The sequence below is a fragment of the Neolamprologus multifasciatus genome, chromosome 6 (genome assembly GCF_963576455.1).
Source record: "Neolamprologus multifasciatus chromosome 6, fNeoMul1.2, whole genome shotgun sequence".
Classification (NCBI taxonomy): Eukaryota; Metazoa; Chordata; class Actinopteri; order Cichliformes; family Cichlidae; genus Neolamprologus; species Neolamprologus multifasciatus.
In genome coordinates this window covers 23115677-23139904 of record NC_140444.1, presented here as the reverse complement: position 1 = coordinate 23139904, position 24228 = coordinate 23115677, and the positions used below count along the sequence as shown (strand labels likewise).

At 38.8% G+C, this 24228-nt stretch overlaps 1 protein-coding gene across 2 annotated transcripts in view; it reads right to left on the bottom strand.

The window, feature by feature from the left end:
* tet2 (tet methylcytosine dioxygenase 2) overlaps positions 1 to 23639 on the bottom strand; it is a 29294-nt gene extending 5655 nt beyond the window's left edge. Inside the window, exons 1-7 of one of the 2 annotated variants that reach the window (XM_085164171.1) lie at positions 23142 to 23637; positions 2439 to 5402; positions 2270 to 2360; positions 2093 to 2186; positions 1799 to 2007; positions 1329 to 1479; positions 1145 to 1234 (exon numbers count right to left, since the gene is read on the bottom strand). In XM_085164171.1, coding sequence (XP_085020297.1) covers positions 1145 to 1234; positions 1329 to 1479; positions 1799 to 2007; positions 2093 to 2186; positions 2270 to 2360; positions 2439 to 5358 — 3555 coding nt within the window. In that variant the 5' untranslated portion in view covers positions 5359 to 5402; positions 23142 to 23637. Of the gene's footprint in view, positions 1 to 1144; positions 1235 to 1328; positions 1480 to 1798; positions 2008 to 2092; positions 2187 to 2269; positions 5403 to 23141 lie in introns of both variants that reach the window. The other variant, XM_085164170.1, reaches the window with a different exon arrangement.
* Positions 23640 to 24228: the final 589 nt, after the last annotated feature.

Sequence of the window (24228 nt, the reverse complement as noted above, 5' to 3'; positions counted from 1 at the left end):
TCTGTCATCAAACAAGAAGACAGCTGCATGTAGCTATGATGATGTTTGCTAGTTCACCTTACATGCATTAATGTAATAACGTGGTTAGCCTACTCAACGTAAATTACACACGAACAACATTAAGCTACTCACGTAGAGAAGAACGGCTACAGCTGCCATCATCATCCGTCATCATTTCTGCTACACTGGCAGGGCTAGGGGCCAGGACTCTACACTTCGGGTCCGATAACAGGCACCACACCCGCAGTAGATGCGCTAGGTGTGAGGTCTTGCAGCAAGCTATCAAACACGGCGCATTTCTCGGCTTTTAAAAAAAACGCTATGCGTCGCCAGGTGTTTCATCGGATTTGAGGTGTTATCTCCTTTGACAGTATCACAGTATCACCTTAAAGCACTTGTTGCAGGCTGCTGAGTTTGCATATTTTGCTGTGAAGTACAGCCAGACTTTTGACCGCTTCGCCTTGGGCATTTTTAATCTGTAGCTCTGCTCTAAAAGAACGTATGTACCTGGACCCACCTACTATCCTTGGAAACGTAAAATGATTGGCTAGACTCTAAAGTGTATCACAGCTTAGGAAAAAAAAAGCACCGAAATAAAGCACCGAAATGTGCACTGCTTTTCGGTCTGGTTACTACCGTTTATGTCAGAACCGGTGCCATCATGGCACCGGATACCGGTACCCATCCCTAGTCACTACAAAAAACAACAAAATGATAAACCAATATATGGTGTTCTACCAGGGTAGCATAAATCACTTATGACAATTCTTCAAAACTGTTTACACGAAGACAATTTTTACAGTTCCTTTATTTTATGTTTTTTAATATAGACCACATGATTCCCCTTGGATTTTCCATGGGTGTTCAACTAGGGTGAGATCAGCTGACTATAAAAGTATAATTTATGGTGCACATCATTTTACAGTGATTTCTCTTACCCTATAAATGAGGACATTTTCATTATAGAAGAAATGACACCATCGAGATAGAAATGTTCCATCATAGGATAAAGATCTTCACTCGTATTGCCTCTTGGGTTTTAGTAACCCACTCACTTTACAATGACTGTTTACAGTGATAAACAGGCCTAAGTTATGCAGAGAAAAATATATGCAGAGAAAGAAAAATATGTCCAGATATTCACCTGGTTTCCATAAGCTTCAGGTGCCATAGTTTTATACAAGGGAGCCAGTAAAGTTGCCAGATTTTGAAAGTTGCTCTCCACTCTCTCTTCCTAAATGGAAAAATGTAAGCCATTAAGATGAATAGCATGTCAGCTTAATCAAGGTAAACACAATGTGAATAATATTTTAAACTTCAAAAAGTACCTCCTTCACATCATCTCCAAGTAACTTGAATTTTCTTGGGACTTTGCTCCGGGCAAACTTGCAGCCATTGTAGTACATGCTCCAGGAACAGCCAAAGGAGAATGATGCTCCACAGGCTTCAGGATCTAATCCCTGGCATGCACATGTCCTCCTGCAAGGGCAGAGCAAAAATTAGGACTGTGATAGTCAGAATGATAATCTCATGATCAAAGGGGAACTGGACTTGAAGCAAAAAACCAAAAGGTAATGAACAGAAATGCATAAAAGCAAAGGCATTAACTATATTTTCCATGGACGCAAAAAACAAACAAACTGAAAACTGTTTGGTTTAGAGAATGGTGGAATATTTTAGCACTGGCAAGAAAATCCTTAAGATACAGTTTCAGTTTTTATATTATATAAATATGTGATGGCAAATATTAGATAAAGTCTGAGTGGCTAAATGTGATTTACACAGTGGTGTCACTTACTCCTCATTGAGAGCACAGCGTCTCTGGGTGAGGGTTCCATGTTTTGTTAGAGTTTCACTTAGCTCGAGGTAGAGGCGGTCAGCTAGACTTGGCAGAATCCCTTCCCAAACTAGAATTACAACAATGATGCAGGTTGTTGCACATCTGTGGCCAGGGCGTTCCCGCACCAAAACCAATAGCTTTTCTTCTACACCGGATCGACGAATCACCTGAAATGATGAAAAGTATGGGAATATATGCACACAAAGATATTTAAGGGAAGTCTCAAGGGGAGTATAGAAAAATTATTTGTACCCATTTGGCTATGGGGCATCCTTGTGTACTTTTTCCTTCCTTCCCGGTGTATATTACTTTCTCAATTCTGATGGCGCGCCCTGTTAGGCCAGACCTTTAAAGCAGAATAAAAGCAATTGAATTAACACAGGTAAAACTGTAGCAGTCATATTATTCCACTTCAGATTTTTTGTTAACCTTTTTTCCATCATTTCCCGTATGCCAGCAATGCTTGGTGCTGCCCCCAAGTGAGTGTAGTATGGGCCTTCATCCTTCTCGCTGATTTGTTCTAGGCATAAAGCAAAACATATTAATATATACAATACAACTGGTCCATCCTGTTTTAGGCTGAACTTAAGAGACTTACCAACACAGTGGCAGGATGCAATATCATACTGTGTTTTCATTGGGGTGTCTAAAAGATTCTTTATAGGGGTATTCAATAGCTTCAAAGGAGAATCCACAAAACTTTGTAGAAGTTGTTCCTTCTTAGGGGTGGAATCAGGTGTTTTTTTAAGAACTTCAGTGGATGAGGCAAGTGCTGATGATTCTACTCCATTCACATCAGTTTTGGTTGACAGGATTGTGACAGGCCCAGAAGATTCTACTTTGACTTTATTCAATGCATTGATGACAATGGATTTTTTCTCAAACACAGGTGAAAGCTGGTATTGTCTCAGGCTTTGTTCCATAGAGGCTATGATACTTGCCTGCTTCTTACTTTGCTCACACAGAGATTGTTGGTTTTCCTGCTTAATTTGTATTCTACCTGCCTCTTGCATGTGTATCTGATGCTCATGGTTCTGTAACCCAGATATTTCAAATCTGGGTCCATTTTCCATTTTCACAGCTCTCGGGATATGTTTAGGGTCACTAGAGTTCTGAGGGGTTTGAGGAGAGCCCTGGCGTTCTTGCTTTTGTAACAGGTGCATACGTAGGGCTGCATGCCTCTGAAAGTCTACGTGGGGACCTGCCGGTCCCAGAGGTAGTTGAGGTCCCCTTTGGAACTGAGTGCAAGATGTCTTCAGCTGCTGTTCAGCTTTGGGATACATTTGTTTTGTGACCTGTTGGCTTAAAGCACCTTGTGGTAAATGAGGTTGTGACTGTGTGGAGTTTGGGGGAAAGTCCACATGGTTGGGCTGGTGGCAGTGGCTTTTAGGCTGCTGTGGTTGAAATTGCTTGAGGTTAGTGCTGCCTGAGTTTGGTGGATACTGCCTTTGATGTTGTGACATCTCTACTGTGTTAATATTACTAAATGTTGCATGGTCATTTTGCTGGACATGTTGGTTGCTGGATTGAGCAGGACCATTTCCAAAAGGCTGATTGGATTGAAGCAGCTGCTGACCTGGCTGAGGCTGACTGTGAGGTCTGTAACTGGGAGACTTTAGTTGCTGCGCTTCGAATTGTGGTGGCTGGGACATTGGCCGTTGGAGCGGACAGTGCTGTTGTTGCTGTGTTGCCAAAAACCCAGGTGACAATATTTCCTGGAGGTCATTGTCCTCACATAAGCGCTCTGACTGCATCTGGGAGTGGCAGCGACTGTCAACTTGTTGATTTTGAGTGAAGTTTTGCTGCTCTGGCATTTTCTGGGCTAAAGGCATTTGAGCTCCTTCAGAATTTGATTGCTGCCACTCAGAGGCAGTGTTGTGCTGAGCTGAAGCACAATGAGTTTGCATTGGCAGATAATCCTGCTGTTTCTTCTGGAAGTTAGACCCCTGGCTGCCATCAGAGAAAACCCTCTGTGTCTGAAATCTTTGCGTTGGGTTTGGCTCAAACATCTGACCATGATCCGGGGCGTTAGCTGTCTGCTGTTCTGACATAGACTTGGTAGAGAAGTTCCTCCACAGATCCTGCTCTTGTGCCTGAGATGATGGGCCACTTGTTGGTGGCTGTTGGGAATGTGAAGAATTCAGTTCTCTCCAGCCTCTCTGGTTAGGGGTAGAACAAGATAAATTGGTTCTCTGCTGAGACATGTTTTCCATCCCGTTTTCTATACCAGTGTGGTGTAACTGTTGGAGTCTGGATCCCATGGGTCCCTGACTCTCAGCTCTAAGTGGGTTTACAGCATTTTCTTGAAAGTTCTGGGTTTGAATCCCATAGTGGCGATCCCTATCAGTGCCATGCTGCAGATGCTGACTAGATGTGTTTTCCTCACCTTGCCCCAGTTTCTGTGTCCCAGAACTGGGAAAGGACTCGTATTCTGCCTCTGCTGGCTGTAGGGAACTATTGCAGTTTGGAAAGGAACTGCCGTTAAACTCCTGGTGGGCTTTTACATATATGCCTTGATGACATGTGTCATCCTGATAACACTGCGCACCATTTGGATGCTGTTGTGGGATTTTGGCATTATTTGTAGACAGGATCATGCCTGACAGCTGTCCCAGAGCCAGTTCCTTACCAGAATAAGATGGTGTTGACTGCTGATGTTGTTGTGTCTGCTGGTCGTCTGCTCCAAAATTATTGGAGTATCCATTTAGTACATAGTTGACAGAGTTATAATTGTTGCCTCCTTCAGTATTTCCAGATGCCTGAGCCTGCTGTTGCTGTGAGCCAGGCATCTGTGCTGAATTGGGCAATCCTGAGGTCATAGGGGGAAGTTGAGCACCTTCACTGGACAGTTTATCAGGCAGTGAATTATTGACAGCATCTAATTGTGACCCAGATGTTTGTGGTGCAATTGAGACTTGCTCAGGATAATACTGAGACAAAGTTTTCTCTAACAAATCACCTGGGGTGCTTTCTATGGTTGAGGGAGATGATACAGCACCATTTGGAACTTGTTTATTTCGTGGCACACAGAAAATATCTCTGTTACGAAAATTGCAGTTCCTGCTATCGAACTTAATATCTGACGTTTGGGAATTGCATCCAAATTCATTTGTTGTTGTCAGTTCAGGAAACTTTTCCAATAAATCTGAACTTATGTCATCCTTTCGTTTAATCTCAGAATCTATTTTTGTTTTCTTGGACTGATGGACCAATAAGGACTGTTCAGTAAGTGCATGCTTTAACTCTCCATTCATCAGTTCTCCATTCATGATGTAGGATCCTTGATCCAGCAACCCTTGTTCTGAAGCAGGGTTGTTGCAGTTCTCCCTGTGCCTTTTTAAAGTGTTGGCATCAGTGCTGGGTTTATAATGGTTCCAGTTTTTATCCCCAGTGATCTGCAGAGAATTTCCCTCTGAAAACTGGCCTCCATTCTGGAGTTTATGAGGGATGTGAGATGTGCCAAATTGCTCTAATATCAAACTTTCTTCCTTCTCATGTCTCTTCTCTTCTGTTTCCATCTGGCCTGCTCAGAGTCCATACACAAGGCTGCCCTCTGTCCGTCCTGAAAGACAGGAAGGAAATTGCTATTGAATTGATTTAAATATAAACATATTTTTTTAAATAAGATTTTTTGCTTTTTGCAAACGGTCATAAAACTATTGTGTTAAAATGATTAGTCCTCAGCAAAATTTGATTGTGCACCTATCCATTAGAAATACAGGCCAAGGTTAGGTCAGGGATGTGTCAACAGTTGTAATGCATTGTGAAAGCAAATGCGTCCATGCTAATACTAAAAGGACAAAAATGGCTGAGTGGTGTAGAGCCTCGTTCCTCTTTTTTGCGCCACGGACCGGTTTAATGTCAGACAATATTTTCACGGACCGGCCTTTAAGGTGTTGTGGATAAATACAACAAAATAAAATGATACGACCAAGACAAAAACTTTGGTATTTTGTAAATATAATAATAAATGCAAATTCATTGTGTCATTGTGTAAATTTATTAGCAGCATCCTCTTGAAATGTGCCAACAACTTTGAGAGTAACGTCCTCCTCTCTGCCCCTTAATGCTCTCTGGTCTCTATGGTAACGTATAAATATTTCTTTCAAAATAACACAACTACAACATGGGAAAAGAGTTAACGATGAAAACCCTGAAAACCATAAATTTCACACCCGAGCCTCAACTCTCGCGGCCTGGGACCAAACGACTCACGGACCGGTACTGGTCCATGGCCCGGGGGTTGGGGACTGCTGGTGTAGATATAGTGTAATATGCATTTGCCCTATATATAGTTCGATACCTTTTATTTCTGCATCCTAAACAAATGAGGGAAAATTGATTTACCCAAGAGCACCAGATTGATTTTTAAGTGTAGCCTTATTAGCCTTATTATTATGTTTTTGTGTAAACCTCTTCATCATTATACTGTAAAAATATAAAATATAAGTCTTTTCATTTCAGTCCTTTAACACCAACCATATTTATTTAAATATTTTTATGACTCACATTTACACTGCTAACAAACTCTTAGTGTTACTAAGTACTCTTAAATTAGAGGCCTATTTTTGAATATAGCACATAGTGTAATGTATTTAAGCTGGGTACTGAATGTTTATCAGATGACAGCAGGACCTTTCATAGACTTCACCCCCCTCTGTTAGACTGTGAGTTACATTTTTGAACTGATCATGTCAACGAAAAGTGTCTTGAAAGTACTTGATCAGTTGTTCTGTGACATTTTAAGTGCAGGCTTGCCTATTAATGCACACCTATCAGCCTATAAGCTCTCTTTCTAGTCATTGTTTGTACTTTTGATGCCATGTCTTGGATCAACTGCAGGCTTTTCATGGTGCTTTAACAGCTTGTTAAATTACAATAGTCCAGTCTACAAGTAACAAATGCATTAACTAATTTTTCAGTATCACTTTCAGTATGTCTCCCATTTCAGTTTCTAGTTATGAAGATGAGAGATATTTGTTTAGTGTAAGCAGTAAAGGATAAATCCTGGTCAAGATTCCTGTCAGTGTTGGTGAAAACCAGGATGATGCCATCCAGTCTATGTATCCCTTTAGACACCATGTTTGTAAAATGTTTATATTAAATACAATCACAGTTCAGTTCCAATAGACAGGCAGTCAGAGTTTTGTACTTTTCTAGTTTAATTTAAATTCTAGAGAATTATACCTATGTATAAAACTATGTTAATATTAATATATCAAGAATATGAAGTAGAGGGTTTAGCAGCAAGCAAAAGTGATTCGAGCTGAACATTGATTTTTGTCTGCTGCTCTTAATTATTAATGCATGTCACATCAACAGCATCTGCAAAACCACTGCAGTGCACAGGTACAATGAACTGCAGTCTAATCCATCATAATTATTAGAAACTCTTTTACAGATGCCAATGGAATTTTTTTGAGAACCAAGAGGGGCCCTAATTCAGTATTAAAGTAAAATTGGATAAAGGAGAATAACTGAAGTAATCGATGACTGACACTGAGTTGTCTTGTTACCCAGTTGTCTTTTTCTGAATATCTACAATCAGGGTGAAGAATGCTAGTTGCCAATGCCGGGTGTGAGACAATATCTTCAACAGGACAGCACCGATCTAATGAAGTTAAAATTGTTTTAGATTTCTAAGACTTAGAAATGTAAACTATTTACTTACAACATATAAACACATAATACACTTAAAATAAGTAAATGTCGCAACAGATGCCATTTGCTATGGCTATCTTAAAATGTTATAATAATACCATACTAACATAATTGTATCCAGCTTTAGATTCACACAAGCAGTCTTGTTATTGTAAACCAACTATGAGGTTCACTATAGGTATTGACTGAAGTCTGGGGAAGCAGGAAAGGGAAAAAATGCTAAATAGGAGAGGTACTATAATTATACTCCATCACTGGGCACAATTATAACATCTGGAACCTGTTAGAGCTACAGAACAGCTGTTGTCATTCAAAGAACTTATGTCCACAGCTTTATAAACTTTGAAGCTCATTAAATGTAGAAGGAAAACCTCTGTCGTTCACATAAACACATGCAAGGCTGTCATTTTAGTCAAATATTTAATATATCCAATCATACATAATGACACTCTGTCTGGTGTATATTCTTTTAAGGCTTTAAAATCAAGTTCCTGTGGTAACAGCTTAAGAAAGTTTTGGGTGAAAAACTTTTTCATGTTTCAAGAAAAAAAAAATGTGACAAGCTTTTTTTTTAAAAGTTCCTCAATTCATAAATAGTTAAAAACTAAATAGATCAAGAATGAAGAAAAAAAATTACATGTGACCCACTCATTTGGACCAAGATGATAGGAAACTGCCAGGCCAAGCTTAGTCTGGAGAAGCTGGTTATCATAATGATCTTCTATCAATCACTCTTCCAAGACATTAGCAGCCCTCCAGACCGCCAAATTTAGAGCGTTAAACCTCCTACTAACAAGCAAGGCTATTACAAGGTTCCTAAAAGATTCCACTGTTGTCACAACAGAGCTGCCAGTGGCTGGTTAGCAGGTGGAAAGGGGAAGCAACACACTAGAGAGATGAACCTCAAAGGTGTCTTTTTGACAACTTTGATTATTTTATGTATAATTTTTTGAAGATTTTTTAGAACTTCATTGAAATTTATGTTTGCCATTTTGCAAGTTTTCAACACCCAGTCGACAGTTTAAAAAAAAAAAAAATGGAAACGAAACAACTGAAATCACAAGCTTTTGCCACTTATGTACCACTAGTGGAAACAATAAGTGATTTAAATTGCAGACCTTTACGAGCAATCAATATCATAACCTTTATAATGGCTATACTGAAATACGCAACTCCAAAGTAGAAACTTCCGTGTGATATATTGAGATGAATCTGTGGTCAGTGAGATAAATCTTACAAAACCTTTGACACTTAAATTTGTGATCTCCAGTTAACTCACTTGGATGAATGTGGACATCACATTGATGTTAACAGGGAAATTTACAAGCAGAGTAAGAGAACAGGCAAAAATCTTTGGCAACACAATTACAGCAGTTCTTGTGAGGTATAGAACAAGCTACAGTAACACCAGCCAGAGGTGCAGTGGCATGACCATAGACAGGTAAGTGCTCCAGGCTCAGCACAGGGGTTATCAGTGTAATTCAGAGGTACTGTGAAAACCCCTGCAGACTTTGTACACACAAAAAAGAAAAAGGGGTGTTGAAAATATGACATTTTAAGTGACACTATGAAATAAAAATACTGACTGACAAGATGGCTCACTGCTAGCAAAACGGTGGACTGTTCTAGCATGCTAACATGTCACAGAAGAATATTTAGAAGAAAACTGTTTGGCCAACTGAGTTTATTGAGAAATGTTTGTCCAACTGGCAGTTTAATTTTAATACTGTGGTTGACAGAGTTTATCATCATAAATAAACAGAAGTACTGAGAAAAAAATTAGTCATGAAAGATGCACTGACTCTTCTTGTATTAAGTTTCTACTGTGGCATTTTTTGTTTTGTTTTTTTTCCTACTGGTCTATGACTAAGGCAGAATGCTTTCTATAAAAATAACTCTGATCAGAAATGACACTGAACCCATTTAGGATTATGTCATAGGTATTAAAACCAAGGTATTGTTATTTTGACAAATGAGGACAGTAAGAGCAATAAGCTTGGCTGTTTATGATGAATGGCAGTAGGTCTCTGCATCTGGAAGGCATTCTCATTTATGCAGCATTTCGATTTTGTCATCCATAGCAGCTTATCTGCTAATCTTACAAATTCTTGTTTGGATCTGTTTTTTACTGTGCAGTTTGCTACAAAAAACAAAACAAGACTCAAAAGGTGAGAGATGATAATAATCTCTGAAAAGTACGGAGAGTACTGCCTAAAGTTACTGCCTACTTAACAATCTCTGTTTGAATGAGTAACAATGTAACACTTCCTTTAAAAAAAAACAGAAGTATTTCTCTCTGGATTTGTACTTGAATTACTATTGCACCAGTATTTTTTAACTCTTTTAAATAAAAATCATATTTTAAAACTTGATTTTTAAAAGATGTCTCTGTGAGGCAGACAAATGACGGGAACCCCCTGACCCCTTGTGACTACCACTTTGTTTTTCTGGGTCTCACAACAGTCTGTAAATCAGTAACAAAGTCAAGAGTTGAACACTGGCTCAAAGCCGCTTACAGTGCGGCTCTATTCCTGCGGGACACTCCAGGGTTTACAACCGACCAAGTTGAGCCAAGCAGCTTGTCACAGTAGGATACACCCACACTGGTAACAAAAAAATCTTTGCAAACCCAGAACAAAGCCAGAGATCCCAGCTGTGTGTGCGTCTATCTTTCGTACAAACATAAAAAACACACATAACATCCATGCAAAGTTGTAGATCCTGCTTCTCCTGAGTGCTTTAGCAGATTTGAAGTGTTGGCTTCATCCTGTTAACTATTTGTTAGATGTGATTTATGGAAAGATCTATTTTTGGTCTGGACGTAGAGCACTAAACTAAGCTGAGGCATAGCTTTGCGGTGACTTTAGTGTGGATGCCTGCTGGGAGTTATAATGCTTTGATCTATTTTGGTTTTCTTTCTTATAGCTAATGTCCACCAGGGAATGAGCACTCTGTTTCAGTTTATGATATGACTCAGCTTACATGACTGGAACTGAATACCCAACAGACCTTTGTTGTCATTTTCTTTGTTCCTATTTACTGTCGTTTGGTTTCTTTTTGTCTGCCACAGCCTTACCTCTGCCCTGTAATTACGCTTCAGGTTCATCTTTACTTATGTCTGCCATTCATCTGCTCCCTGCCATCGAACTAGTACAGTTAAGAACAGCCGTTGTACATAGTTATTACCTATGCAACTATGCATTTGCTGCCATTAATAGATGGCAAGTTGTAAAGTGCTTTGAAGCCCATAGACAAGAGTGGACTTATGGACACAGTGGGACTAGTGTTGCAAAACAATGGAGGCAGTTTACACAAGAGGGTGGCTGTTAATGCACAGTTGGAGTGGAGCCTTATCAGTAGCCTGAACAATCAATATTTTTCTTTAAAAATAAAGGATTTTGGTTTGCTAAGGAGAGTGTAATTTTAGCCTGTCAGTCAACATGACAAATGATCTCTCTTTTTTGCATTAAATTATGTGTGTAGGGAATATGCAGTCTGTAACACATTGTTTTGTCTTCATAGCACAAGTGCAACAGTGTTAAATACACTCGACTTCCACTGTGTTTTTGTTATTCCCAGAGTGAGCGAGTGAAATATGAGAACTGCCATAGTAGATGGGGTTTGTTTGGCGTGACTTGGCAGCCATATGTGACATTCACCTCCAACGACAGCTGCTGGAAGACTCAGGTCTCTGCGCTTTAAGCTTTAGACCTAGGCAGCAATGCTAAGGAGCCTTGCTGTTAAAGAAAGCAAGATGTGTAGCAGACCTGTAAATCAAATACATGCTTGCCAAGCCACACCGCACTTTTGTAAAATAGTCCCAAGAATAAGCCATAATCTCAAGTGCACATTTCCTTTTCCTTGTTGAAAAGAGTGCATTTGTAATTTCCTGCTTTAAAAGATAAGAACCTTGAGCATGCACCCAGGCTAAAGACTACATTTTCTGACTGTGTAATAAAGAGAAACCCTACATGCTCTGTGAACTATCTTGTAAAAAGGAAAGATATATATATATATATATATATATATATATATATATATTAAATTCTATCTAATATCTTCTAACTGAACCATTGCTTCACTATTGCAATGTTGCTTCCTCTTCTTTTAGCCACAAGTATTGATACTGAGTAGATTTTAAAACATTTGAAAGCAATGATAGCATGCAAATTGAAATCCATTTTTTTTCATTGTGTGTATAAGAGGACTTTGGCTAACTGGACTTGACTTCAGTTTTGCTGCATATGAGAATGTGTGACAACATATTTTGAAGAATGTCTGAAGTATTTTTGAAACTTCTAACAGCTGTATATAATAATGACTCTGAAATATTGTACATGGTATAGCTATAGCAATTTATGCCTATATCATTGCACAGGACAGCCAGCCATTTCCTCTTATGCATATCTTTTAGGTGGATGGTTTAACTCAAATTATTTCCACATAATTGCAGAAACATGAGATTTCCCTGCAAAAAAACTGCATGGTAGCGTGATGATAAATGTTACTTACATTTAATGTTATTTGATCAGAGAGTGCTGCCAGTTAGATGGGTCAGACTATAGGCAGCTCAACCGTGAGTGAAATCTCATCCTTAGCAACGCTTTACCGGGGTAATTAGGTCAGATGACTTGCATTCTACAGCGATCAAATCCCTGATGTAAATATAGAGCCGAACTTGCTGTTCTACAAACCCAACAACCTCTAGCAACTCAGCATTCCAGCTTACAATGTAAACAAGCAGTTATTTTCCTCTAATATGCAAACAATCTTTTTTTTTTTTAAACTCCAAGCTTGAAATTCATCTAAGGTTACTAAAGTTTTTGCAGAAATATCATACTGGGTTATTTTGGGTCTACTTTTTAATACCCCATCAATAAATGGGCAAACACAAGGAAACTCTTATCAACAGAAGGAGTTGTCTCCCTCAGAGAAAATATTTTTACAGATAAACTGTGATGGACTGAAAAGTGTAGAAAACCAGAAGAGACACATCAATTCATAAGGCACAATGTGAGGTATTGTCCCTCAAGCATGTGTTGTTAACGATGGTCAAATGTTCATCAGGAGCAATAGGACAGATGTTATGTTATGTTCTTGTATTGCACCCCAGAGTCTCTTTATCAGGCATCTCACACTTGTGATTTATGTCACATGGCTTGCTCACACAGCGTGTACAATGCACATCCCACGGTGATTTATGCTTTGTCCCTCTCATTCTTTCTATCAGTCTGAACAACATATGACACTTTTTTTTAATAAGAAACAAAGGGCCCCCCTGCGTCTGCAGTCAGAAGGCATTTTAATGTTTTCAGTGCTTCTATCTTGTTGCTACACATGAAGGGAGCTTAACAAAACTGGCATCTACACTCAGATAGGACACAAACCTATCTAAACATTTTAAACAGGAAAGTAAACTTGGGGTCGAAAACCTAGATAAAAGTAAACCTCGTGTACTTGTCGGACCTTTGTTGCCATATTTCAGTTTCCTGATTTCGACACAGCTGAAACCAATACCTAAAACCACCTTTTGTTACACACTTCGGTCTCTTTATAGACTGTGAGGTACTGGCCTGTTACTTAGCCTGTTACGATAACGCTGTTTCTGTTCACATACAAATAAGCACATTTACACCACACTACACACTAAGTACATTTGAGTTGTTAGAATGTAGCACTGTTATAGGTTGGTGTAGAGAATGAACCTTTAGAAAGTCTTTTCTGCTAATGCATCTGTCTAATGTTTGGCAGATAGAAAGTTTCTGTTAAGGGTGATCTTTTGAGCTGGTTATAGAGCAGATGCAGATACATGTGAAGGTTATTACCAGGAATGCAGAGGCTTGAGGCTGTGAGTTGCTGATGGGACACATATTGGTTCCATTAATGACAACAAAGGTTGCTGCAAGGCTTTGCTGCATGGGGGTAGCAACTGACTTTGAATGGTACAACTTCAGGTCTATTTTCTTTTTTCCTCAGCACAGCATTTACCTGTTGATACTGTATATGACAAAATTGTGATGTACAGATGACTGTATCACATGGCATCCTGGAGTGAGAGATCTGTTTTTTTGTTTTTGTTTTTTTTGTTTTTTTAATTCTCGGTTTCTCATCCCTGAGTAATTAACCACAACCAGGGCAACAGTGGAGGTAGAATCTGGTTATCGAGAGGATCAATCATGATGAATAAATTACTCATGCTCACATATGACACGCTTACCTTTAAATATGACACAAAACTGTCTCTACGTTACACTTTTCTAAAGTTCACTTTGATGGGGAATTTACATCGATGCATAAATGCAAAGACATGTAAATAAAAGCATAATCCTTTTGTTTTTTTAACGGACTCTTAAGCCAAGATTATTAGATCAAATCAGACACATAGATGGCATAAACCTCTGTTCGTAATTTCTTGGCCAGAGAGCCTCCTCCCCATCCATATGAAGAAGGGATCTGTACGATCTACATTGTTCTTGATGTCTAATGCAAGGCAGATGTGGCATACTTGTGGAGATTCCTAATGCAGTCTTTGTGCTCTCACAGCTTATTGTCTCGTTGCCTTTTTTGGTTATATTTAAACATAACTACCTAACTATAGTTTTATTTGTGAGAGGAAAATTTAAACTAATCAAACTTAGTGTAATTCTTTTGAACGGTAAGATGTTGTTTCCTACATTCAGTTCATGTAGCAAACCAGCCCTCTAATCTAATGTATGCTATATAGTACAGATATACACAGGACAAATCAGGTTATATGTGTTCTGCAGAAATGCCATAGACATATGCAAAAACCAGCAAACAAAAACAAATGAAAAGTAAGTCTGTAGCATGCAGCATTCATGAGATGGTATATCATGCTGAAACTGATGACTGTAATTGATGCAAGATAGTAGACTTCCAGTGAATGATAATTGAACAGCAAAGCCATAAACGCTATTTCTTAATATCTAAATATTTAAAAACCTGAACACACACTCGAAGGTCAGTCAGTTTTTAAATTCACTGTTTTTGGCAAAGGGCAAACATTATGTATTATTTATTTAAATATGTACACTACCTGACACTACTTAGGCACATCATTTACTTTAGATGAGCCCGAAATCATCTAGCTGGAATATATGCAAATGGTTAGACAAGTAAAACCGGAACGATGTATAATACCTATTCAGTTAACTTCTCCCCAAGGGAAAAATACAAACCTAGGGAGGGAAAAGATTAATGGATATCACCTGCATGGCCATTCATAATTATAATCACTCTCACTGCTAATTCAAGACTAATTCAAACACTCATTTTTTTTTAACTTTTTTTTTTTTTTTGCTGATGGGTGAGATTTTATGTCTTGACTCTTTTTTACAGAGAAACTGTGTTCCCCCTTATATTAGACCCAGAGCATTTAATAGATATTATTATTTGTAATTCTTTTACTGGGTCTAATTGTGGGTTAAGTCTGAGGAGTAGGTGATGATTTGTTTCTTGTGGTTGACAGTGTCATGAGTAACTCAAGTTGTTTTTTGAAGGTGTTAAACCCCATCTTTGAACATTTCTGATACAACTAGTTTAGCTGGTATTCTGGGAATATGACAAACACATGCAAAACATTGTGTGGGCATGTTTTACTTTTGTCTTCCATTTGACTCACATTGGGCCTGAGTAAACTATTTTTACTGTTATTAATTTTGCTTCAAATGTAATTGTATTTTTAATATGTGTATGTATTTGAGTTAGATTTAATTTAGACCCTTTTCTAAACACTTTGTTAAGGTGTGATTGGCAGCAATTACAGTCTTGAGTGTTTTTGAGTAAGATGCAACAAACGTTGCACCATTTGGGGAATTCTTTCTTTTCAGATCTGTGAAGGTAATGAAGGTTTAATGGGTACTGTCAGTAGAGAGAGATTCTAGTTCTCTACAGGTATACTTAATTTGATTCAAGCGAGGTGTCTGACTGAGCTGGAAAAACTTGAATCTGTTCATCAGGCCATACAATCTTGTTTCTCAAGTCTCAAGTTTCTCAAGTCTCAAGTTTGAGAGCGACATCAACTGAAATTTCAAGTTGGATTTAATGAGAATTTTGTCACCAATGACTCAGCAATAAAGCGCAGATATTCAATATTCATGCCCACAGAGTCAGTTGGATTGCTATAAGTTTTTTCCATTTTCACACAGTGGTGCTCAGTCAGAGTAACAATGAGATTCTTGGTCATCCTTCACTGTTCTTGCTCTGAATATTTTCAAAGTGCACTGTATTAATTTTTAGCTACTGGGTTGATTCAGTATTAACCAAATGGTCAACTGCCCATGATAATAGACAATAAAGTCACAGATCATGTAAATTATCTCTCACACCTCAAGAATGAATTAACAAGTATAGCCATTGCAAACACTGTATTGTTTTATGGCAGCCATTCAGGAATCAGCAGTCATGTACTCTGCCTTGTGTTATTTGTGGCCACCAATAGCAAGTGTCACAATATTTTCCTTAAAAGCTGCATGCTTTTTTATACAAGAGTCTGTATTCATTCAGACCAAATCTGTTCACCCACAGCCTTCCCTCCAACAACGTTTCACTAAGTCTTTGATGTTGTTTACCTTGACCTCAGCATTGAATATTTCTCCCAGACGAGTCAATCCTGAAAGTTGCAGTTGAACTTGATGCCAGATGTCACTCCAAAAACTTTTTTAGCCTTTATTTTTCCAGTTTAGTCAGCACGTGTGCTACAAAGAATCCTTGCTGGGCTCTGAGGCTGACACATAGTGTCTAAATCTTTTTTGCCATCAAGCTGGATCACATGGACACTGAAGACATTGGCTTCTGAGCGTACAAACCCACTGACCTGCGCCCAACCCCTCACAGTGCTACACTCTTCCTTCCAGAGGGCTTGTCTCTATTTTCTCTCTCCAGCCCTTTGTCTATGCAACAGTCAATATATCTGACTAACTTGATGAACTGCACAGAGAGCAAAAGTTAATTTCTGAGTGCATGGTAGCCACGGCAACGTCCTATGAGCGCTTCAAAGCCCATCTGGGCTAACCATTACCCTAGCATGGCTGACTGCAGAATAGGTTGCATTGCCGTGGTGCACACGTGTTCTTTATGGGTTGATCCTGCCAGTAATTCAACTGTGCCACATATTCAGAGGCCTACATTTGTATCTGTGTCAATCAGCACATTTAAAGGTCAAGTTTAGATATGTTGTTTAAAATGGAAATACCAAATTATGTTAAAGTGAAATTATTCATGATTGAAGTTTAGAATCATCTAATCTTAGAATTGAGAAATTCTATTGTTTTTCAAAAATAAATGCCTACTTTAAATGATGAAATGACAAAAAAGTAGAAATACTATAAGTGTTTAGAAACTAGGGAGAACAACCGTTCACATTTGACCAATGATTACTCTGGACTTGCAAGCTGGTCAGTTTAGCTCCTAGACACGTTTACTCTTTTAACCATGCTGGTTTAATATGTGCAGAACATGGTTTAGCATTTTCTTGTTAAAACAACAAAAGCCAGATTTTGGATCATGCAATGCGCTTCTCTGGAACCTATCTACCATTTAGCATTCATGGTTTCTTTTCTCTATGAAGTCATTTGCTTCCCTTATCCCAACATTTCTGAAAATTTTCTTTAAACCCATTCATCAGTTTTGCTATCTATTATGGCATCTTACCACTATTTCTAGTTTCATGGATTTAAATGATATAAAAGTCATTAAATTTTGATTTTATTAATATATAGCAATTTTATGTAAAAAGTTGCAAATGTTAACTACTAAGTGATTTTCCCACTTAATTTTTTAAAATTCATATCCACTATAATTTAGCATGATTCATAAAGCCTAGAAGGCTTCTAGACTGTTTGCAGTATTCAAATCCAGACCAGCTTGCGGTTGAACAGGAAGCGGAGGTGGACAGTAAACAGAGCAAAATGCAGAATTATTATTGGAGGGAAAGTACACAAACACGGGGGTAAAGGGATCGTAAGTGGATATCAGTGCAAAATTCGGTTTCATTGAAGTTTGTGTTTTCTTTTCTTTTCTTTGTCATGACAAACTAAGGCAAGTTTGGCAACAGGTTCTTTCATTTTACTTTAATAAATGTGTAGCCAAAAATATATCACAGGAGGGTTAACAGTCATTTTGCCTGAGAAACATTTCTACATGCTCTCTAGTTTTCTGGAAAGCTTTTGAGATGATCCCTCATTGGTTTCTAAGCAGCCTGACCTAAGCCGCTGTTTTCTAAGCTCCTTCTTTACCTTCACTCAGTAGGAGGCACGTGACTCATTGAATGGGAATCACAAATCCTTCTGAGAGGAATATTTTTGTGTATGGAGTATGGGTTATATTGCTAAGTATAGCCCCTGTAAACAGTGTATTGTTTCAATGTTTTCATAAACATTTCATTAAATTATGGCAGTCCATTACTTAAATACTGCATTTTTTTGTAGGCAAGAGTTTGTATTCTTTCAGGAAAAGAGTTGAAGTCATACTTTCAACCTTTCCTATCATAAACAAGTGGATGAAGCCCAGTTCAGTTATCACCGGGCACCATGGCTCAGAAAGACTGCTGCAATTGTGCATTCCACTTAGGAAACCTAATATTAAGCCACAGCCACTCTAACTCCCCAGAACTGGTTAGTGATGTCACTCAAAGCCTCTGGTAGGCTTACACTTTTAATAGCAGTCTTCGCCAGCTGTCTACTTTTATGCTTCTTGTGTAGACCACAGGGGGTCTTTATAGTGACAGCTTGCAGCAGTAAAATGGTTCATATCTAACATCCATTTTAGAAGAGGGCAAGTAGTAATCAAAAGCAACTGTTTTAACCATTTTGGACCTCCTTTAGATTGTGCTATAATGACAAAGCTTTGCAGATTTTGATAGTTTCAGCACTTTTTAGATATTATTACTAACCTTTGAAAAATAAAATTATAAAAAAACCAAAAGATGCAATTTGACAGGTAAATTCTTTTCCAATAAATAATTCTGAATTAAACCTCCACTTTTTAGTTGATTTCATTTAACTGGAAGTGAGCAATGATGGGGAATCTGAGTGGTGGTATAGTGGTTACAGCGGTGGTGTGTTGGTTTTCCCAATTTCACACAGGCCAAAGACCTGGATTTTACGTTAATAGGTTATTATAAATTGGCCACTAGTGTGGATGATTAAAGTATGTATGCATATGGTTTATCCAGTTTTCCCCATCATTTTCAGGAGTTATTGTTTCCTGGTTTTGCTTTTATCTGCAAAGATTTTCATATCAAGCATTAGGAGATGCCATGTGCATGTTTAAAGGGAATTGCTAGGCTTCTCTTGCTAATAATAGTAACAAAAATGCTAAGTACTACATTGCAACTTGGTGCTCTAAATTGATTAATGAAATTATCCAGGAAATATTTAATGAATAATCCAATTAAGCATGCAGGACTGTGCAATGGAGACATTACTGTGGACTACACTGTGTCCTCCACAGTATCTGCGCCCATGTGATGGTTTTGTAAGCTGCAATCACAAAAAAAGCTTACGGCACGTTTAAGGCCTCTTTAGTCTCCGGACTTGATGCTATTAGAATTGCACGAGAGCAATGTAGAATGGCACAAAGAAAAAGACCTGCTCACAGTCTCGCCACAGTCTCAGGCAAAGACACCGACAGTGACTGAAGTGACTTTTGAATTTCTTTTTCTATTCTTAACTTCTGTCAGCGCAACCAGCGACAACAGTATTTAAGAAGATCATCCAAGCGTAGGAGGAGCGGCCTGGCGAGAAGCGGGAAGAGATGCTATTCGCTTAGGGGTGGTTACATAACATCTCACTTGCCTTCCTCGCTGCGGAATGCCGGGATAGTGTTTGTAAACAGAACGGCCATGTGCGTGTTCACGTGGAGGAAGCTTTTGAGTCCCTGCCCTCTCTGTCTCACCCCTGAGGTAAACCCTGACATCGATATACGCTCACAGGGCCAGCAACCCTCTCTCCGGCCCTGTGCCACTCAAACGCAGTCTTATCTCTCTCAATCGATAATTAAACGTCAACTTGGCTAACGGCGCACCGCTTCGTAGTAGGAGGCTATGAAACATATTCATAGCATATGTTGGTTATGAATATCTTTTTTTTTTCTTTTTTATCTCAGACCAGATCATAATTACTTTAACAAGTTAGGGCCATCTGGTTTGGTGGTCTTATTAGTGACATATTTTTTTGATCTGGCTTCAGTTAATAGACATCGTCTTACATAATGCAGTTTATGTTCAATCAATAGTTAAAGTAAAACAAACACCATACTAAAAAAATGGCAAAGCTCTACAGGTTTCACTGATGCTAAAACAATGTGAACATTTTTGCAGCAGTAAGTCAAAACACACTTGATGATCAATTGCGTCCAACTGTAAATGCACTGTCACTCATTTGAACATTAAGATATGTTCAAATGAGTGACAGCATTCTCACAGAGTGATCCCACTGTTGAAGCATCTGATAGTGGCTTGCTGCTACTCCCTTGCTCTCTATAGGAAAACAAAACCCCAGCAGCAGACAAAAGGGAAATCAATATTGCAGAAATCAATACAACACTCAGTATCTCGCCATTTTGTCTTAGGAAAGCAGCTGAGCTATGGCCAGCCAGGTGTAGTGCAATCTAAAATGTCTAGCCTGCCACTGGACCTGTACTGTGTCATTTGTGAAATGGCTCCTGGTTGGAAAAATAATACATGGGTTGGATAGGGCAGGGTCAGAGGTGAGGGCTTGGGTAAAGGCTTGAGTATTTTAAGTAGACAGCATTGTTGTGGAATGCTATGGCAACTGGACATTCTTCCCAAAGGTGATATTGTGTTTGCCCCAGGAGTGACATAAAGGGAACTTAAGACCATGACGAACTAGCAGTCCACCCGTGAGGCTTTATCTGTAGGTGTGGATAGATGAGAGAAACTATGTGCATGTGATTGATCTATATGGCCCTTCCCCCACTCAGCCCCCTGTAGCCCTATTAATGCTTTCATGCCTTTTCAGCTGCTGATGTAACAGCAGCAATGCAGAGAAATATAAAACTGCAAAACTATTAGATGGTGGTTGTTTTTCATTTCTTTTATTATGTAGCATTAGTTGTGCAGGTCAGGATTAGCACATATAAATCCTTTGCACAGTCCAGCTGAACAGAAAGACAAACATGGGATAGATCCACATTGTTTTTGTTATACTTAGCATCCACACTAGTGCACATTCTTGGATGTTGTGAAAGCTTGCTGACCCAGTTTTAGTTTGAAAACTTGAAGGGTCAGTTGCATAAAGCTGACACAACCCCTGTATATTCACAAAGGTGGTATTTTTATTTTATACATTTTAATAGTGGCTTATGCATTTTACATTTGCGTATATAAACACTCCATTGCAAGTTATTGAACATGGCAATAGCTTGAAATTCAGTCACACAGCAGATGAATAGAAAAGATATACATACCAGACATAAATGATATTTTTGTATGGTGGTCTGAGCACCGGAATTGCAAACAAAATAAAAACAAAATGGAGAGCGAACTAAGTGCAGATATAGCCACAAGTTATAACATCAGACAACTGAGATTAATAGTGCGCTCTCATAGCAAGAAATGAACTGGGTTCATTTCTGTTCATCAAAGTACAATGTCTGGTATTTCAAATGACACACTAAGCATTATCTGCAGTCTGTTAGTTTATGTGGGGCAATGGGATCACCGTACACACTTACACACACAAAGGCTTGGCTCACCTGATCTCATGCAGTCACAACATTCTTTATGAATGCTACAGAGAGCACTCTTGCTTAAGAACTTTTGTTGATGCTACAAAGCCAGTGGCCGTGCTCATCGTGTCAAAACACAGGCATGGTATTGCGCAAGAGGTGTATACCACTACTGCTGGTTTTAAACTTTAGCAACGACTCTGTGACTTAAATAGTATCCTCTTCTACTAACACCAGATATGTTTTTAAAAGTTGTACCACAGTGCAGGAGCTGCATGGCCTGCATCGACAATCAAAGGAAAAAAACTACTACTTTGTAACCAAAACATAGAAAATGTCTTTAGTAATTTGACAAGGAGCTCCACTGGCCCTTTACCATCTATTTAACCTCTTTTAATCTTGCCCTTATGGAATAGTCAGTGTCTGAAAACTTTCGTGTTGATTTAAAGATAAAAACCGAAGCACAAGTTCTTCAGATAGCCTTGTTAAAGTGTGATGCCAAATTAAATGTCAGTCATTAGTCTCCATCTTGCTTTTGTTTAATTTGTACCCTGAGGCCACATGGCTATCTGACGACTGCACAAGCAGAAACAACAAATAATTATGCATTTGATAATTAATAGGAGACTTGGCGTCCTATAATAAAGCTCAATTTACATGTATTTAAAACTATGAGGATTTATACATGATCGTGTTACTGCTATCATTCTGTTATTGTACTTCTGTTAATTTGCGATTCATACAAGGCAACATAGCTGTTTTTTTTATTTCAATTCCTTTAAAATAATGACATTTCATACACCCTGAAAGTCACAGGCACAATCTGCATTGTGTTGTCAATAATCTTTGTCAGCAGCTATATCCAAAACCTACAACCCTGTTAGCTGTGACAGCTTACTCCTTGTAATGCATTAAAATAGACACAAAATAGTCTTGTGAAGTCACTAAGTTGGTCAGTTTTTTAGAATTGATGTTTGTTGTTGCTCCCTGATAACAACCTTGTGTTTAGTGTCAACTTCAAAAGGAAGTAAGGGAAATCTCCAGAATTACCAGTCTTGTTCGCCCACTTAATGGTGCAGTTGGATTGAATTTCATTTCCTTCATAGCTTTCTGACCTTGTCCACCTACACTACGCTCTGCCACCACAATTCTATTTTCCTTTGCTTCTCCTTGGGATTTGCCTTTGTGTCTGATCATCATTCAGTGGTGAAGGCAATCAAAGCTGATTCATATACACAAAGCCAGAAGCTATTTCAGCTCTGCTGCCGTGCAGACTCTGTGCACTTACTACTGGACATGCTTAGGTTGGACTTTTACTCTCCTACTGAAGGCTGAACAGAATAAAAATGCACATATATATCAGTGAGTAAGGATTGGGGAAACCAAAGTGGATAACTACCTAAATCTGAATCCAGATTTAATTAAAAAAAAAAAGACAATATAATCATAATTATGATTTTGTAATAGTTGTCAATAACACACATATGCTGCAAATGTGTTTTGACAAATAGGAAGTCACTTATACAAAAATGTTTGTGTTATATTACATATTGAATACATTTTTAATGTGTTTAGGAAAAAGCCAGGGTTGAATAAAGGTAGTGTCACACAGGCATTTAAATTATGCTTTTAAAAAAACTAACTCCTGAACAAGTCCACTGTTTTCTATAATGTATTCAAATGCAGCAAGAAGCACACACAGGAAAACACAACTGCTGTCTTTCAGTTTTAGCTGGCACAAAAAAAAAGAATTTGTCAGCCATGTTGGAGTAGCTTTATCTCATATCGCCCCCTTATTATGTTGGCTCTTGCTTTTTACGATGTGGGGCATCTGCTGTACTTCATCTGACTAAATACCACCAAAAACACACACAAGGTTACAGGAGGGAAAGGGCTAAACGGATTATTAAGGTGACGAGCCAGTTCTCACCTGCCTTTCACGTCCCTCCACTTTGTAGAAATTCCAACAAACCGTCTGGATCTCCTCTTTAACAAATCCTAAAGGCAGCCATCTTGCCTCCTTCTGTTCTTCTATGAAACAGACTATCCTCCACATCAATATTCATGGAAACCAGTCTGACGTCGGCTCTCATCATCAGGAGAAGCCCGGGTGTCGCTGTTTGGCAGCCTCAGAAGCACACTCATATGTGACTCCCGTAAGGCAGCAGAGGTACAGAAATTGGACACGATGCTGTTTGGAGGTCAGGAGGAAAAGCCTTGCTTTGGTGTCTACCTCAAATAATTACAAAATCGACTTCTTGCTGAGACCTTCCCACACAAAGAGGCAGATTTCCTTCCCCCCTATGCTCCCTCCTTTTTCTTCTTTCCTCAGCCGTACACAATAGTGAACACTAGGATTGCCCCGAAGAACTGGAGTGGATCCGGATTCTGGATTTGAGACAGAGTATACTTTTCTGTTGAATATTGCACTGGTTTCAGCTATCTGACTGTGGCAGTGTAGAAAATGTCTCCACCCACTTCCTTTTTTTTTCAGACAGGAAGCCAAGTGACTAAGGGGTTTTTTCCCTCCCTTTTTCAGTTTATCTCTTTCTTTTTCTGTCATAGCTTGCAAAAATTTCCCTCAAGTGTAAGAGCACTCCCTTTTTGAGAACACTGCAGAAACAACAACATGTGGCCAGTTATGGAGTCCAACCGGTTGAGCAATGAATTTCCAACTGCTGTTGGAAATTCATTCTAGCCTGCCCACTGGTTCATTTTTAGAGTGACTTGTAAGACAAGTCTGCGGGCAGCATACTTTGCTTCAAGTGTCTGCCAAGACCCACCTCCTGTTGACACACACCACGTGGGCCTGAAAAAAGAGTGTGCAGTGTGAGAGGGAAAGGGGATCGGGGTGATTTAAAAGAGAAATTCAGCCCTGGAATGTTGCTGAGTTAACACAAGTTAGAAGTGTTAGGAAGGTGGCAAATATTAATACTTCAACTGCTGTTTTTGTCATAGGATTCTGAAAGGTAGTCGCAACTTGCATGTGTGTATGTTTGTCTGTTTGGTGTTAAACT